This window comes from Coenobita brevimanus, chromosome 24, assembly GCF_032717465.1.
Source record: "Coenobita brevimanus isolate Jiangsu-jjx chromosome 24, ASM3271746v2, whole genome shotgun sequence".
NCBI classification, from domain to species: Eukaryota; Metazoa; Arthropoda; class Malacostraca; order Decapoda; family Coenobitidae; genus Coenobita; species Coenobita brevimanus.
Window position 1 is genome coordinate 13,678,270 of NC_136977.1, and position 19,241 is coordinate 13,697,510.

General features: G+C 43.6%; 1 protein-coding gene across 2 annotated transcripts in view; it reads right to left on the minus strand.

The window, feature by feature from the left end:
* Positions 1–18,135, minus strand: part of LOC145393490 (lysosomal dipeptide transporter MFSD1-like) — a 306,345-nt gene extending 288,210 nt beyond the window's left edge. For both annotated transcript variants that reach the window (XM_080267611.1, XM_080267610.1), the window contains exon 1: positions 18,006–18,135. In XM_080267611.1, coding sequence (XP_080123737.1) covers positions 18,006–18,092 — 87 coding nt within the window. In that variant the 5' untranslated portion in view covers positions 18,093–18,135. The remainder of the gene's footprint in view (positions 1–18,005) is intronic.
* Between the last annotated feature and the right edge of the window lie 1,106 nt (positions 18,136–19,241).

Genomic DNA, 19,241 nt, shown 5'->3' on the forward strand with positions numbered 1-19,241 from the left:
CACATTGCCAAACCACCTCGATGTATAGCTCCTAAAGCTGTCTATCATGTCCACATTCACACCACAATGCTAGGTCTAAATTTTTGTAAAAGGGAAAATCTGGGCTTGCACTTGGGATGCATGGTACCAATTAGGATAAATCTCATATATTCTGTGTTTTTGTTATCACACAATTTTTTTCTCACACATCATGCTCAGTACCAATGATGCAGAATAACCAAGGGATCACCATATTTTGAAAATCTGCCAACACTGTGTATGCCTGACAATGATGTGATGTTTGTTACATTCCAGAATGGTTCTGCGCTTTTGTGAATGTGATCAGCATGGTTTGAAAATAAGTGTAAATAAGAATGAAGCGATGGTACCTGAGAATGGAGGTGACATTGAGTGATAAGTGTAAATATGAATGAAGTGATGGCATCTGAGAAAGGAGATGACAGTGTGATATGCTGCTGTTTTCATGAAACTGCTAAGCACCTCCAGGGCTTCCACTAAGGCTCAGATTTTGGAAGTCCTAACTTCCTGACCCTTTAATCTGGAAGTCACAGCTTGAAATTTTGGAATTGCATGTTTCACATTGTATGAACATCATTTTCACATTTCACACTGAAATTTGCAGCCATGATAAAACTGATACCTAGTTTTAATTACCACCATAATGTATATACATGAGTTTTGTTGAGCACATGTTCTGTCACATGATATTAATGCAACAAACTTATGTTTTGAATCACATTCCTTCTGACTATGCAATGACTGCAACTACTAGAAAAGTGAAATATGTGAGTGTTTTTTTGTTTCAATAATGTAATCCTTCATATTATGCACCTATATTCACATATTACAAGGTCAGTACTGACCATTTGAAATAATTTACATACTGTATTCCAAAATATTAAAATCATCACAGCACTTAAATAGTAAATCTTATTCACAGTTTGCTAATGCACTACTGTTAAGTACTGCTGTTAATCAATGAGGTACAAACTGAAGAATAAAATATAGTACAGTATGTATATATATATATATACTGAATATTGTTTCATTTTCAAAGGCTCCAACATGCTTTAATGCGTCGGCCTTGGTCACCTCATGGCAGCTCTCCATCCTGCACGATCCATAGCAGCCTCCCTGTTCAGTCCCTTAACCCTGAGGTCTTACTTAATGACCTCGTCCCATGTCTTTCTTGGTCTACCCCTCATAACCCACCCCCAATATTAACACTTCTCACCTTTCTCACTCAATTATCATCCCCCATCCTCTCCACATGTCCAAACCATCTCAATCTACCTCTCCTCATCACAACACCAATACACTCCAGTCCCATCCTACCTCTCAACTCTTCCATCGTGAACCCAGCCCCCCCAGACCTTGGATGCAAGGACGCACTACACATCCACCTAATCATTGTCATTTCTGTATGTCTGAGCCGGCGAATATCCTCCTCCTTCACTGCCCAGGTCTCACTACCATACAGCATTACACTCCTAACACATGCTGCATACAAAGACCCCTTAGCAAGTAAGGAGAGTCCCCTTAATGTCAGGAGAGGCAAGAGCTCCCTGAACTTCTTCCAACCACTTCTCACCCTAGCCAAAGAGCTAGCTCCAACCCCACCTCCAGCACATAACATGTCTCCCAAATAACAAAACTCTTCCACACACTCAAGAGATTCACCAGCAAGTTCAATTCTTTCACGTCTGACAATCTCCACCTGCTCTCCCCGACACGCCGTACACATAAAATCAGCATTATCTCACAGTCTACCTCTGATACCACTACATCTCTTATGCACCCATTTATCACAAACACCGCACAAGATGGAATTACTTCCCATGCCCTTGTGGCAAACTGCACATGGCCACTCTCCCTCGTCTTTGACAGTACCGCCACCAACCCTAGATATCATCACTTATGTTTTATCTCCATTTACCCTTAAGCCCTTGTGCTCCATACCATCTCTCCACTTCCTAAACCTTTCCTCCGCCTCCCTTTCGTTCTCTGCAATCAACACCAAATCATCAGCATACAACAACTCCCACAGGAGTCCGTTTCTAAAGTCACATGAAAGAGCTTCAAGTACCATTATAAACAACATGGGACTCAAAACTGACCCCTGATGCACATCAACATTCATGGAAAACCCATCACTCAAATCTCCATTCACTCTTACCTGGGTGTGAGCACCCACATACATAGCCATAACCACCCTAATCAGCCACTCCTCCAAGCCATGCTTTCTCATTGTCCACTTCACCACCTCTCTAGGGACTCTGTCAAAGGCCTTTTCCAAATCAACAAAAACAAAATAAAGATCCCTTCTCCTACCAATATATTTTTCCTGAAGCTGTCGAACAATGAATATGGCATCAGTGGTCCCCCTACCTGGCATAAACCCAAACTGCATCTCATCAATATTCACTCTTTCTCTAATCATACCTTCTAAAACTCTCTCCATTACCTTCATTATCTGATCTAAAAGCTTTATACCTCTATAATTTCCTCTTTCCAGGGCATCACCCTTCCCTTTATACACATTTACAATTACACTCATCAGCCAATCATCGGGGACAACATGCTCATAAATAATCATATTTATCAGGTCAGTGACTAACTTCACCCCTATATCGCCTGAGGCCTTCAACATTTCGTCAGTCAACCCAGACACACCTGCTGCCTTCCCCACCCTCATCCTGCCTATTGTCTCACTCACAGTAGCAGCATCTATCAAAGGCCAAAGGCCAGACACTGGATCTGCTGGCACCAAACCTTCTCTGTCCCAGTCAAACTCCTCATTCAACAACTGGTTATAATGCTCTCTCCATGCATCTTTAATATGCTCACTGTTCATCACTACCCTTCCTTCATCATTCTTCACACACTGCTCACCTATAATATCCTGATTATCCCTCTTCACCTGTCCTGCCACCCTAAATATCATATTTTTCCTTTCCCCATGATTTAGGTTATCAAGTAATTGTCTCTGTGATTCAGACTTTGCCCTGTATACCTCTCTTCTAGCCCTACGCTTGGCAGCCAAATATTCCTCTTTGCTACCACCCTTCTTCCATTCCCGGAAAAGCTTCTTTTCTCCTTAACTGCAGCTTCTACACCCTCATCCCACCACCAAGTTACTTTATGTCTTGGTGGTCCTCTTGTCCAACCGCATGCTACATCAGTAACTAAAGAGATTGTTCTTGAGGGCTCTGTACTGTTCATTAATGCCTCTGCCTACAGCTCCCTGTTCAGCCACCACTCTCCTCAACTTGCTATAGAAGGCATCCCTTACTACTTGGTTTTTCAGCTTCCATATTTTCTTCCTAGGTACATAAGTCCTCTTTGTCATCATTTGTTCTTTAAGCACCATATCAGAAATCAGTAGTTTGTGCTGCTGCCGAACAGGGTAGTACTCCCAAGGGGAATGGGAATGCTGGTGATAGGGAGAGCTGGAGCTCCTGTTTCACTAGCTATCTAACCATCCCCCTTTGCTGACCTTTTCAGTGTGACAGTAACATGGAGAGTAGACCAGCATACTCTCCCAAACATTTCCTCTAACTATCTATGCACTACACCACATGCACTTTACATTTCACACAACGTATCCCACTACGTTACAGGGGTTGGCGCCAGCAAGGGCATGCGGCCAGAAAACTTTGCCCCCGCTACCTAGTGGCAGACTTCTGGGGGGAGGCGTGGCGGGGTTCCGCCGGCATAGATCATGGGTTCAGGGCGAGATGGGGCTCGGGCCTGTGCTAGAGGGTACAGGGCATTGCGGTTCCCAGGCTGCCGCTTCCGCCCAATAGAGAGGGGCCCGAACCTGGGAGTAGCGTCCCAGGAGGCTGCCCTATCAGTGGGTGTATAATGGCGGGATAGTTGCAGTGCCAAGACGCGCTTGGAGGGTGTCCCTGCAGCTGTCCTGGCAGGGTGCCCCGAGGCCACTACCACAGCCACTGGTAAGCTGGTGGGCTAGGGGTCCCAGATCCATTGCCTGGACCTGGGATTGTGCGGTGAGTGGGACCTGTGCTGTGTCTGTCCCCATTTATTAATACTGAAGATGACAAAACAAAAAAGGTTTCAAAGCAAGCCTGAGGACAGTAAATCACCCATGGGGATGAGGGTGGGTTCATGGAATGTGGGAAGTTTGAGGGGAAGAGCAGGGGAAGTCATTGAGGCATTCAGTAGGAGGTGGGTGGACGTGGCGTGTTTGCAGGAAGTCCGGTACAGGGGTGGATCAGCCAGAAAGATTGTTGGGAAGGACTGTTGCTATAAGTTGTTTTGGCAGGGGAGGACAGACGGATATGGAGGTGTTGGTGTGATGGTTGCGGAGAAATGGGTGGAATATGTTATGAATGTTTTGAGAGTGTTCGATAGGATATTGGTTGTGAAAATTCTGTTGGGAAGAAAGATAGCTGTGATTATATCGGCATATGCTCCACAGGCAGGATTGGATGAATCAGAGAAAGATAGATTTTGGGATGATTTAATACGTGTAGTGGGTGGTATGCGGGATGATGAGATAGTGATTTTGGGAGGGGACTTAAATGGTCATGTAGGTGAAGCAGCCCAAGGTTATGAAGGAGTGCATGGGGGATGTGCATATGGTCTAAGGAATGTAGAAGGGGAAAGGATACTCGAGTTTGGGGAGGCAACGGACATGATTGTGTGCAACACATATTTTAGGAAAAGAGACAGTAGGTTAATTACGTATGAGTCTGGGGGAAATAGCAGTCAGATAGATTATTTTCTGGTTAGGAGGGCCGATAGGAGGTTAGTGAGGGATGTTAAAGTTATAGGAAGTGAGGAGTGTGTGCAGCAGCACAAACTATTGATTTGTGATATGGTGCTTAAAGAACAAATGATGAAAAAGAGGACTTATGTACCTAGGAGGAAAATATGGAAGCTGAAAAACCAAGTAGTAAGGGATGCCCTCTATAGCGAGTTGAGGAGAGTGGTGGCTGAACAGGGAGCTGTAGACAGAGGCGTTAATGAACAGTACAGAGCCCTCAAGAACAATTTCTTGAGAGTTACTGATGTAACATGCGGCTGGACAAGAGGACCACCAAGACATAAAGTAACTTGGTGGTGGGATGAGGGTGTAGAAGCTGCAATTAAGGAGAAAAGAAGGCTTTTCCGGGAATGGAAGAAGGGTGGTAGCAAAGAGGAATATTTGGCTGCCAAGCGTAGGGCTAGGAGAGAGGTATACAGGGCAAAGTCTGAGTCACAGAGACAATTACTTGATAACCTAAATCATGGGGAAAGGAAAAATATATTTAGGGTGGCAGGTCAGGTGAAGAGGGATAATCGGGATATCATAGGTGAGCAGTGTGTGAAGAATGATGAAGGAAGGGTAGTGGTGAACAGTGAGGATATTAAAGATGCATGGAGAGAGCATTATAACCGGTTGTTGAATGAGGAGTTTGACTGGGACAGGGAAGGTTTGGAGCCAGTAGATCCAGTGTCTGGCCCTTGGCCTTTGATTGATACTGCTACTGTGAGTGAGGCAATAGGCAGGATGAGGGTGGGGAAGGCAGCAGGTGTGTCTGGGTTGACTGCCGAAATGTTGAAGGCCTCAGGCGATATAGGGGTGAGTTTAGTCACTGACCTGATAAATAGGATTATTTATGAGTGTGTTGTCCCCGATGATTGGCTGAAGAGTGTAATTGTAAATGTGTATAAAGGGAAGGGTGATGCCCTGGAAAGAGGGAATTATAGAGGTATAAAGCTTTTAGATCAGATAATGAAGGTAATGGAGAGAGTTTTAGAAGGTATGATTAGAGAAAGAGTGAATATTGATGAGATGCAGTTTGGGTTTATGCCAGGTAGGGGGACCACTGATGCCATATTCATTGTTCGACAGCTTCAGGAAAAATATATTGGTAGGAGAAGGGATCTTTATTTTGTTTTTGTTGATTTGGAAAAGGCCTTTGACAGAGTCCCTAGAGAGGTGGTGAAGTGGGCAATGAGAAAGCTTGGCTTGGAGGAGTGGCTGGTTAGGGTGGTTATGGCCATGTATGTGGGTGCTCACACCCAGGTGAGAGTGAATGGAGATTTGAGTGATGAGTTTTCCGTGAATGTTGGTGTGCATCAGGGGTCATTCTTGAGTCCCATGTTGTTTATCATGGTACTTGAAGCCCTTTCATGTGACTTTAGAAATGGACTCCCGTGGGAGTTGTTGTATGCTGATGATTTGGTGTTGATTGCAGAGAATGAAAGGGAGGCGGAGGAAAGGTTTAGGAAGTGGAGAGATGGTATGGGGCAAAAGGGTTTAAGGGTAAATGCAGATAAAACAAAAGTGATGATATCTAGGGTTGGTGGCGGTACTGTCAAAGACGAGGGAGAGTTGTGGCCATGTGCAGTTTGCCACAAGGGCGTGGGAAATAATTCCATCTTGTGCGGTGTGTGTGATAAATGGGTGCATAAGAGATGTAGTGGTATCAGAGGTAGACTGCGAGATAATGCTGATTTTATGTGTACGGCGTGCCGGGGTGAGCAGGTGGAGATCGTCAGACGTGAAAGAATTGAACTTGCTGGTGAATCTCTTGAGTGTGTGGAAGAGTTTTGTTATTTAGGAGACATGTTGTGTGCTGGAGGTGGGGCTGGAGCTAGCTCTGTGGCTAGGGTGAGAAGTGGTTGGAAGAAGTTCAGGGAGCTCTTGCCTCTCCTGACATTGAGGGGGCTCTCCCTACGTGCTAAGGGGTCTTTGTATGCAGCGTGTGTTAGGAGTGTAATGCTGTATGGCAGTGAGACCTGGGCAGTGAAGGAGGAAGACATTCGCCAGCTCAGACGTACAGAAATGACAATGATTAGGTGGATGTGCAGTGCGTCCCTGCGTCCAAGGCCTGGAGGGGCTGGGTTTACAATGGAAGAGTTGAGAGGTAGGATGGGACTGGAGTGTATTGGTGTTGTGATGAGGAGAGGTAGATTGAGGTGGTTTGGACATGTGGAGAGGATGGGGGATGATAGTTGGGTGAGGAAGGTGAGAAATGTTAATATTGGGGGTGGGGTTATGAGGGGTAGACCGAGAAAGACATGGGACGAGGTCATTAAGTGTGACCTTAGGGTTAAGGGACTGAACAGGGAGGCTGCAATGGATCGTGCAGCATGGAGAGCCGCCATTAGGTGACCAAGGCCGACACATGCAAGCATGTTGGAGCCTTTAAAAACGAAAACGAAACGAAAACTAACCTCCTATCGGCTCTCCTAACCAGAAAATAATCTATCTGACTGCTATTTCCCCCAGACTCATACGTAATTAACCTACTGTCTCTTTTCCTAAAATACGTGTTGCACACAATCATGTTCGTTGCCTCCCGAAACTCGAGTATCCTTTCCCCTTCGGCATTCCTTGTACCATACACAGAATATATATATATACTGTAATCTCCCCAACATCCTATGTAATACAGCCAAAGGCATGTCCAGAACGTGGGATCGTCCGGATACTGGGACCCTGCCTCCTGGACTGGTACTTATGGGTCCTAACCAAGCCTAACTCAGAAAACCACCCACATAACTCCCTGCCGGACAAGCATACCCCTATTTAAGACCCTATTCACACAAATAAGGACAGAAAGCATGAAATAAATGAAAAGGAATTAGAGAATGAGGATTTAGAGGTGACTATGGATAATATTTGGCAATATTCAGTGTAATTACAAGTCTGTGGCCGTCGTGATGAATAACCCGCCTCCTCTCAGACTCTGACAGTAATAAGGTGCACCTAAAGCACCTACAGTAATCCAGTGTTGCACTGCACCTAATCATTTGCACTCTTGAATTCTAATTTCTTAACACTGCGCATTCTTTTCTCACTTGCGTTCTACTTGAAACTCACCACTGCTGCACTCTGCATTTAAGCCTTTGCACTTTGAATTCTAATTTCTTGACACTGCACATTCTTTTCTTACTTGCTCATCCACCTGAAACTCTCCACTGTACAGTTGCACTCTGCACTTAATCCTTTGCACTCTGAATTCTAATTTCTAAACACTGTACATTCTATTCTTTACACTGCACAACACTGTAAATTCCCATGTGGTTTTTGCTGTTTATTCACTGTGAGAGTCTGACAGTAGGTGTTGCTGATGGCCGAGGGGCACATCACTGGGACGTGGTGATGGACTACCCACTGCAAACAACTGAAGATAGGCACAAACTCACATCCAGTGGCAACTCCACCGTGGTCGATATGCTGGGCTGTGGCTCGGAGGTGGACGGCCTGTCTTGGGGAGGCAGCGGTGCAAAGCCAGGGCTGGGCACAGCAGGGGTCACAGGCCTGAAGAAACTGTCAATGGTTGACTGACGTAAGGAATGGTGATTCTGGCGAGTGATGATGCACTGCCTAAATGCGCGCACTTCCTCCGCAAGTCCCAGGGGCCCCCATCTCCCTGTCGCAGTCTGGGTGTTCTAGGTAGTCAAGAACAAACTCGATGTGCTCCAGGACTGCACTCAGCCTGGGGATGGCTGGAGTAGTGGCGCACTGAGAGAAGTCCACATCACTGTCACTGTCCTCATCGGAATCTTCAAGCTGGGTACTTGTACCTGTAACTGAAGATGCAATCTCGATGTCAGACATGATCTGATATCCAGGATCGCCCTCGTCGTCATCCAACCACTCACGTGCTTCGTCCACATCAACATTGTCACCAGCCGCACAAGGATGTGCATGGAAGTCATCCATGTCAAAACCTACAAAGTCGTGCACCGTATCAGCTCCGAGAAGCAGACGAGACCAACCACTTTCCAGAGTCTTGACAGAGACTTCCCTCCATGCACTGGCCCAGTTGTAGATGGCTGACTTGACGCTGTTGCAGCGAAGGTTTTCCACAGACGGCTGGCCTCGCATTTCCTGTCCCTCCCTGCACTCGTCCTCGACCTTGAGAACAACCATCACCTTGTCCAGGAATTTTCAACAGTACAGCCTTTTCGTTGCCATGATCACTCCTTGGTCCATTGGTTGGATGAGAACAGTTGTATTAGGTGGCAAAAATATGCACATAATGCGGCCATTCTCAGCCACCAACTCCTTGTCGGAAAGGATGCGCAGGTGCATTGTCCAGAAGAAGGAGGGCCTTTACCTGGTCACGTGGGATTCCCAGTGTGTTCGTCTGGTAATGGATGACATTTCTTGACGAAGTGCTGGTGAAACCAGTCTCTGAAGATCTTGACTGTGAACCAAGCCTTCACTGAATGGTACCACATGACAGGAAGGACACCCATCACCCTACGAAGTCACCGAGGCTGCTTTGCACGGACAACAATAACGGGCTCGAGCCGGTGCATGCCGTTAGCATTGGCACAACACAAAGCAGATATCCGTTGCTTCGAGAGCTTGCGGCCAGGTACATGCTTCTCCGTCTCCTCTGCTAGAGTGTTCACGATCAAGCCCTTCACCTTCTGCCAAAACTCCTCTCCTCCTTCCTCGTTGGTGTCCAGAGCTTCACCATGGGCCTTACAGTTGGTAAAGCCATGCCATAACTTGAAAGCGAAGAGCCAACCCTCAGATGCCTTGAAGTCTGGGGTGTCATGTAACCTTGCGAACTTCTTGGCGGCAGCCTTCAACTCCGTACTATGGCTATCACTCCAGCAGCACATTGTTGTCAGTACCAAATCAGCATGATTGATTTCTGCAAACCGGGGAGTGTACATAACTTTCCTCTCCACATTGCATTTGGTCTTAGATGTGAAGTCAGCCGTGTACTGGGTGAGCTTGCCCTGGGATTTCTTAATATCGAACAAGGCAGACCGGGCCAGGTTCAATTCACAGACAACGAGCAAAGTCGACCATTCCGCGTCCACCTTCTCCAATATCTCCCTCTTCTTCTCCAGAGTCAGAACCACTCGTTTCCTCTTCTCGGGTGGCGGGGCCATCATCACACACACGAGAAAGGGGTAGCAATGGAACAACAGGGCCTGCGGAAGGTAAGGCACCACCACAAAAGCGAGCAGGTGTGCGGCCAGGTGAGGAGCATGCACTCACGACAATGGGTGGGCAGGAAATAGGGGGGAGGCAGTGTCGCCCTACCAAATGCTGGTGGAACTACAAGGCAAAACACAACTGGCCCATATCGCATGCCAAGTTCAAATTGAGGGTGAAAAAAAAATTCAGATTTTTGGCCATTTTTGGGTTCCGAAGGCCCGAGCCCAAAATGTCCAGACACTGGGCGTCTGTATGTATGTATATACAATAACCTCTCAACTAACGTGAGTTTAATAAACGCGTTTTCGTTTTAACACGAGCAAATATTTAAGGAGATATGTTTAAGTAACAAAGGTTTCTCGATTTAATGCGACTTTACACGTATGTGATGGTTTCAAATTAGCCGCGCGTGCCTTGGACAGTCCCGAGCTGATAGACCGTGTGTGGCAGTTTGTGCATAAATACAATTTTTTATATATCTGTTGCTTAAACTGGTTTTATTCGAACTATAATAACAAAAAATGAAGTTTGGCCCCATTCTGAGCAATTTAGCCCATTTTTGGACAAGACTTGGCCAGGAAAGTGATGGCAGATCTAAACTGTTACAACTTGAAGCTGCAGAACAGAAAGAAGAAAACCACTCAGACCAAGATAAAGCAGTTCTTTATGAAGAAGACAGAAAACTTAAGGGAGTTAACTTCATCACCAGTAGCACGGGAGTCTGAGGAAGAGGAAGAAGAAGAGGAAGGACACAGAGTGATGAGGGAATGCAGAGTGAGGAGGGACAACAAATTCAGGGCGGGGAGCGTTGGGAGGTGGGGGAGCAGGGTCAGGAGGGACAGCAGCAGACGACGAGTGATTCATAGATGAAGTGAGGCTGTGTGTTGTTATTGTTTGTGACCTACTTACTGTAATGAAAATGCTGCTTTTACTGTAGTGTTTTTATGACCTACTGATGCATTAATAATGTTGAGGAACTTTCACAATGCCGTGAATGAAGCAGAATTGAAAGAAAATCCACATAAAAAATGAAAACAGTATGTATTTGGGGAGAAGTAAACAATGCTTCGGCCCAACTAGGGCTCAAATGTTGTTTATTTCTCCCCAAATATACTGTTTTTGTGTTTTATGTGGATTTTCCTTAAAATTAATATCGTTGCTTTTAAGTTTAGCGCAGCATAACTCCCCAAATGGGTATACTTTCCCAGAGTCCAGGAACGTAACCCCCAATATTGGCATTGTTTCTCATGGGAAAATTATGTTTAAAAAACACGTTTTTAACTAACACGACCTCTCCAGGAACCTAACCCTCGCGTTATTTGAGAGGTAACTGTATATATACCATAACTGAATTTTCTTCGTCTATTGATGGATGCTCTTCATACTCAACAATGCACTGCTGTACATCTTTCCTAAGTTCAAATCAATTCATTAGTAAAAATATTTAGTAACACTGATGAAGTAGTCCCATATCTCCCTAAATTCATCTTATGAACCAATATTATTACAGGTAAATTGAGGCCTTAGCAGGCTTCTCATACTTTAATAATACAGGATATTAGTTTCCTGAAAACAGTGTTGCCACGTTTTTAAATGGGAATTATCATACCAGCTCATCAAAATTATAATTTTTCATTGGAATTATCGTACTCTATTAATTTTTTTAAAAGTATTTAACCCACCACATCCTGGCAGATTTTTCACCAATGACCTCCCCCCAATCCCAGCAGATTTACTATTTTTTGAGGGGAGGAGGGGGGCAGTGAAATGGCGGGGGACAGGGCAACGTGGAGGCAATTTGTTTGTGGCCACCCCATATGGGATTAAGGGGACTGGCAATAGATAGATTTTTATGGTGATAAGTGACGTGTCTGATTAAGTTACTGTCAGTTAGGTTAGGGAATGGGTTAGGTTAGGTTAAGATAATGCACAGGATATTGTTTTATTGGATTATTTTAGGTTAAGTAAGGGCAGGTTATGAATATGTACAGTTAGGCTTGTACAGCTACAATAATAAATTTTGGTTAATGTAAGTACATTATAGAAAGTCTGTCATTACACTTACTCTACGAAACAAAACACAAGTGCATCAGGATGAGCACAGATTTAAACATCAAGAAAAACAAAATCAGCAGCAATCATTAACCACCATAGTAATTATTAGAAAAATATACCATGTAGTGCTGCCTACTTCTTCCTTAGCCTTTATCATTCTTTTTCTGTGCCTACCCTCCTCTCTTCCTATTTCTCCCATCTTTCTTGTCACTACTTATTGCTTTTCTTTCCGTTACAGGTGGCTTTACATTGAGTGACAAGTCAAATGGTTTCCTGTAAGGCAAGAAACCATTTACAATGCTGGGTGGTAACCATATAACCAAACCATACGTGCTCCCTACGTGTCAAGTGGGTTGGTGGAGGGTTAGTTCCCCTCCTTGTAAAACAAATAACTCAGAGTCAAATGGCCACCCCGTACGGGATTATGGCATCTGGCAATAGATAGATAGATAGACCAACCTGAGAGAGAGGGAAGTGAATCAGTAAGATATTTCTGCTGCTTAAATTAAACCATTAAATTTACCAGTTCCCTTTGTACACCAGCTTACTGAAAAGGATAGGCCTAGAACTGTATTAAAAAAAGAAAAAAAAAAAAATCCTTAAGTTATTAATATACCGTAAGGTGGGGTAATCGGGCCATCCAAAGGATTAATGGGCCAATGTTAACTTTATGCTCCATTTATTAAAATGAAGAGAAGTAATATAAACTGAAGTAAAAATTGAGATATGCCGGTGCTTTGGATTTCTGAATAAAAGAATAATATGTATGCCAACTTTCGGCTTCAAATTGCTTATGGCTGTTTTTAAATTAATTTTTGTAGATAGTGCCATATTTTTCATGTTTCAGATATGGGGAAACACTATGGGCTACTGTGATGAAGCAAAACAAGCAACACAAACTCTGCTGATTAATTGGTCATATTATGACGTACACTTGGAAGAATTTTTAGAGATATATGGGAATGACTGTCCTAGCCTCAGCCAACACACCGTTGATGGGGTAACTGGGCCAACTGAGTGGGGGTAAATGGGCCAACTTAGTTTTGATGATCTAATTTGACATAATCTACCTGCAAGTCACATTTGCGACATTGCTTTTAACCCGCAGCGTCCCGTCGACGTTCTTTAACGTCCACACGTTTTGTCACTGCCAATCCCGTCGACGTACATAAACGCGAAAAAATTGCAAGGTCCCTAATTTGCACAATTTTCAATTTTTGCGAGTCATTTTTGGTACATATACACGTGACACCTTCCTCAACAAGATGCCAGGCAGGGACAATGCCTTACCCAGCATGACCTCCTCCCCTCCCCTGCATGCCATTGTCTCAGCAATTCACCTGTTATCAGTGAACTGGCCAGTATAGCCATGTCATGCCACGGTACGAAATTCAGGGCCAGAGTGATTCCCTAGTCAATGACAATGTGGAGGACAAAAGTTTACATAGCATTAGAGGATGAAACAGTTAGAAATGATGATCAGGTAATGTGGCAAAAAAAGGTCAGGTATTAGTGAGTGAAACAATGCTTATATTACTGCTTGAAAACCAATATACTCTTGTACTACATATAAATTCGTACCAAGTAAATAAATAAATACTGTTTATGAGTGGTGTGAAATAGTTATTCTCCCACAGAACTCATTTTCTTTGATGCCAGCCTGATAGAAAACCCAGTAAGGTAAGGAGGTACTCCTACCTGCACTGAGCATTTTAAACCTCAGGTGAGCGATTTCTCTATGAATTTTCGATGTTTCTCACTAAAAGCGAAGGTTTGAGCCAAAAAAAAAAAAAAAATTCCTAAAATGGTCGGGATTGGGGGGAGTCAGTGGTGGAAAAGTGGTCGGGATGGGGCGCGTTAAGTTCTTGCTTCCTGATTGAATGAACAAGGTCCCAAAAGGCAATAACCAACTATGGTCCAGACCTATCGACCTGTTGGAGCTTGGCGGGAAAGTCAATCATACAGTGAAGAGGATCTGAACCGTGCAATCAACATGGTTAAGGACAGTGAGCCTCTGCAACGTGTCGCCATTATGATGAATATTCCTCGCAGGACTCTTTGCAACAATATTAACAATAAACATGCTACAACAGCAACTGGAAGAAGGACAGCGCTTCTCCCAGAAGAAAAACGCAGCGTGGCACATGTTGCAGCTTTGGGTGGTCAAGGGTACGCGTTTGACTCCTATGAACTGAGACAGTTTGTCAAATCTTTCTCAGACAAAACTGGACAAAGTGTGCCTCAGTTTAAGGAAAACAAGCCAGGTACTGAGTGGACATGATCCTTTATGAAAAGACATGCATATCTGTTGTCACCAAGAATGTGCCAAAACATCTCTCATGCCAGAGCATCTGACAGTGTTGAAACAATAGACATTTTTTCATAATCTGTGGGACAGCTTGAATGGTGAAAACATTGTGAATTGCGATAAAACTAACTTGACATACGACCCCAAGTCAAAAGTAATGCTATTCCGAAGAGAATTAAAATTCAGAACGAGTGATGAATACCTCCAAAACTTCAGCGTCTGTGACGCTTGCCTGTGCAGCCACTAGCGATCAGCTCCATCCTTATGTTGTATATAAAGCACAGTGTCAGATGGGTACTTGGGTTCGAGGAGGTCCCATCTACAGCTACACCAAACTGACTTAGGACCTCCCCCAACAAGGTATTAAAAAACACAGAAATTATAGTATATCACAATGTTTCTTCATGAAATGCCATTTATTAATATGAAATCATGTTTTCCTTGTTTTTCAGGACCAGTCAGATGCATTTTGGCACAGAATCATTTGTCAGTTCAGTCATGAGGTTGTCCAGATTGGACATCTTCTTCTCTGCCATGATCTTCTTCATCTCTGACCAGCAGTTTTCTATCGGATTTAGATCTGGACTGTTGCCAGGCCAGCCGAGGACCTCAATCCGATAATCCTGAAGCCATTTTGTCATTTTTCTTGACTTGTGACATGGTGCTGAATCGTACATGAAAAAGTCGCACCCATGAATACCAAAAAAGTTTAACAAATGATCTTTCAAAACTTGAATGTACCAGCCACCATTCATCATCAAGTTTTTAGGAAATAAGCAGAGGCCTCCCCTTCCCATTTCACCTGAGAAACACCCCCATACCATTAATGACTGTGGGTGCTTGACAGTCAGCACCATGTAAGCAAGGTCATATTGACTAAGGGGAGCAAGGCGATGAACCTTGGCAGACCGCACCTGGAACACTTGAAATGTGCTTTCATCGAAAAACATAACTTTTCTCCACTCATCCGATGTCCAGTGTGCATACTTCTTGGCAAACTGAATGCGCTGCTTCTTCATGCGGTCAGTGAGAAGCGGTTCCTTGGCTGCAGTGTGGCTTGGCAAACCCAGCTCCTTCCGCAAGTGGTGTTGGATAGTTTGAATTGAGACGTCTTGCAACAGCTGGGGATGCATTCTCTTCAATTCTGCTGCTGTCAGTCGAGGATTCTTGATTACTTCCCTTTTCAGAAGCGTATCTGTACCTCTGGAAGTCGTCCTCTTCTTTCCACCGCCATGCTTGTGCTCTGGACATCAGGTGGCAGGCTGCGCGCTGCAGCAAGAATCTTCATGACAGTCAACTTTGTGTGTCCAGTACGTATCCTGCAGTACTTTCCAGGCATGACAACTCAACTCCAGGAAAATAACAGGGCAAACAGTAATGCATAAGAAAAAAGAGGGAGGTGCAAGCTCGGAGCGATGGGAACATATACTCCCACTCGCTTCAGGGCAAGAACTGACATGCTGAGTGTTTCATCACCTCCTGCCAACACCAGAGGAGTTGCCAGTTACTTCTTGCTCCCCAAATTCACTTGGCAGAGGTGGAAACACAAAGCAAAGACAGACAACTCTCCCATAGCAATTCTGTGTGTAGGTCCTAAGTCAATTTGTGGTGGGTGTATACAAGGTGTACTCGGACCAAGTCAGAATGGTTTGATGCGTGCTGTTTTATAGACTGCTTATAAGCACAATAATACATTATGTTTCATGATGACATTTAAAGTAAGGATTATGTGTTATTTAGGTACAAAACCATATTTAGTTCAGTAAAGTTAATGTTAATATTGGTATTCTATGATAAGAGATGAGGTGGCCCATTTACACAAAAAAGATGGGGTAAATGGGCTACCACCTATTTTCCATACTCATACCATTACCTTTAAGGAATACAGTTTATGTTTTATCATTCAGTGTTACCACAGCCGTCCATACTGAGGCAATAAAAGTTTCATTTCTTTTCTATCTGTGTTTCCAATAACCAAGAAACAAAAAAATGTGGCCCGATTACCCCACCTTACAGTATACACCTGTATCTCACACACACACACACACACACACAAGGAGGAAGGTGGTAATTTTTTTTTGTTGATGTTGATTACAGGATCTGGAGCTTTTCAGTATTATTATAGTTTCAGCAAAAAACAGAATTACAAGATTTTGATCAATTTTTTCAGTATTTTAGAAAATTCTAAGGCACTTTTTTTCTATGGCATTTTCATTGCAAATTACGTGTACAGTACTTTTATTTTACTCTCGAGGGTTAGGTTAGGTTATCTTGAGGATTAAAGTAAAAATAATCTGCAACAAACATGCCAAAGAATAAAAGTTTCTCCGAATTGCCTAAAATACTGAAAAAAACAAATCAAAACCTCATAATTCTGTTTTTGGTTGCAACTATAATTTTACCAGCTTTCCTAAATAATCTTTTTGTTATTTTTATTTCACCAATGGCAAAGCTTGAGCAATGTGCATTGCTTTTTTTTTTTTTTTTTCCCAAATGCTTGTATCTCAGAGCCCACTGGGGTGTGTCTCTCTGCAACCCTTCAGACTTGGGAGGGGGGGGGGGATGCTGCAGAAAAATACAATGGCAGTCTTTTTAAAAAAGTAAAACTATCACACAGGCGCAGCAATTTTACTTCTTCATACACTGTCATGTCCTTAAGGAAAAGTACAGTAGGCTTATTAAAATACAGAAAAAAGATGCCTGATGATTTGAAACTACAAAACATATGGAATATACAAATATTATGTTTCTAGGGTATTTAAGGAAGCTGCCTGGATGCTTGTAACAGCTTACTAACTGATCCCACCAACCTAACAACCTAACTGGGGGGCTCTGCCCCAGACCCCCATAATTTTAACCACCTAGGATTGCCACTATATACTAAACTCTGGAAGCCCCCAATTTACATCAGACCAAAACTTGGTTCTATTATCATTTCAACCCCTAACAGAATTCATTATTATTCTGTTCTCCAATGAAAAGTTCTCCGGTATAACTTTAGAAGTAACCAACGTTACCGATTTTCATTATATTACGTCCCTGAACTATTCTAACCAAGACTTACCTTTTAAGGCTAGTTTGAGTTGGGGGGAGCTAATTTTGTAGGGGTCGTCATATAGTGGCTTAGGTTAGGCTATCTCTCAGTAGCGGATGAATGTCGCGCCATATTGGCTGGTGCAGGAATGTGCACTAGGTCTGTCAGGCCCTAGGTTAGGTTAGGTTAGTGCAGAATAGTGTGTTTTCAATTAATTTTGATCTTGATTTGGGGGGATAAACCCACTTTTGGAAATCTTACTCAAAATTACAAAAGGGGGATTTTCCCCCCAAAATGAAGGTCAAAACTAATTAAATCATGGTATTTTGCATTGGAAACCATAAAAATAATAAAAGAAAACATTGGTTACTTCTAAAAATTTACCAGTTCTCCCAGTGACAAGAATTTTGAGTACCAGTTACTTTAGTTAATAGAGTACAGCCTCATATAGGTTAGGTTGGATTGGTTTGGTTACAGCGGGTTAATAAAAATAAAGTGAGGTTAGAGGTTTAAACCATAATTTTTCCCAAAACTTCTACCCTAACGAATCAAAATCAATTTGTGAAAAACCCATCTGAATAAGAAATTTGGAAGGCCTGCACGCGTATGGTGAAATATTAATGAAAAATACCGTACTATACGGTAATCTTTATATATGGTTTCATAAACAGCGTAACCACTTTTACCTCATTTTGTACTTGCTCCTCTGCATCATCGACGGACGGTGATGGTACATCTTCTACACTTGTGTGTGAACTTAAGCTCTCAACCATTTTAATTTAGCAATATCTTTGTGATTTTGATAGCAGGCACGTGGACGTATCCTATTCCTTCAAAGAATGCGCGATCTTCCACGGCAGGTCGCAGGCTTACAGTTCACCACTGCATGCGATGATAACGTACTGCTCACGATAACACTGACCACGGTTATCAGTCAGTGTTGCCAGTATACTCAGTCATATTACCCTAGATCCACCCTCAAAATTTCCCTTTTCGCCATTAAATTTCCTTAGGTTGCTTTAGTATATATGCAAAAATTGTGATGGTATACTAGTGCATGTGTTATGCTGAATGTTTTTAGACCGACTTCTCGTTCTAAAAACCTAAGTCTAGTAATACCAAGTCGGTTCACTTTACCTCAGTGCGCAGGGAGGCGTGGCTTGTGTGTGATGTCAGTCGGATTAAGTAACAGAAAATGTATAAAAGGGCAGACTCAAATTAAACATTTAAAATAAGGGAAAACGAAGAAGGGGAAGAAGTGTGGACTCGTTTAACCGTATAACACTGCAATAGGTTTTCTCACACCGCTACGCCTTTCTTTACACATTTCAGTCCCTTCCCTCACTTCGGACTGAAAAATGTTTCATGAGCTGGAGAGTGCAGCATACAGCACATTCACTCACCACCACGGTCAGGCGTCAACTGAACTTCGGGTTCGTGCAAGCTGACGTCACTACGATGCTCCGCCCCCTGCGCCAGCTTGGACCCGTTTTAGATGGAAGTGATATTAGTAGATTTAGCTAAAAACACCAGCGACTGAGCGGGGTCCTCTTTCTAGACCAACCTAACCTAAATAAACCTAAACTAATCTTTATTCACGAAATTACTCATTTCACAATCTGCCTGCAACATACTGTAATGCTAGGTGAAAAAGGCCCGACTCCTCCGTCCTAAAGCACCTAACGTGTAGCGGGGTCCTCTTTCGAGACCGGAGCTTAGTGCAATGAAGAGAAGCAGGACACAAAAACTTCAGGCAATAACCTTTCACGTATATTACTAAAATACCCGCCGCCGCCGGACCACTCACCCCGCCACCCCCCACCCCACCACCAAGCCACCACCACACCATCACCCCAGGAGGACACCACGGCGGGGTTAGTGACCCAGGACATGAGGGTCACCAGGACACCCCTGTCCAGAAT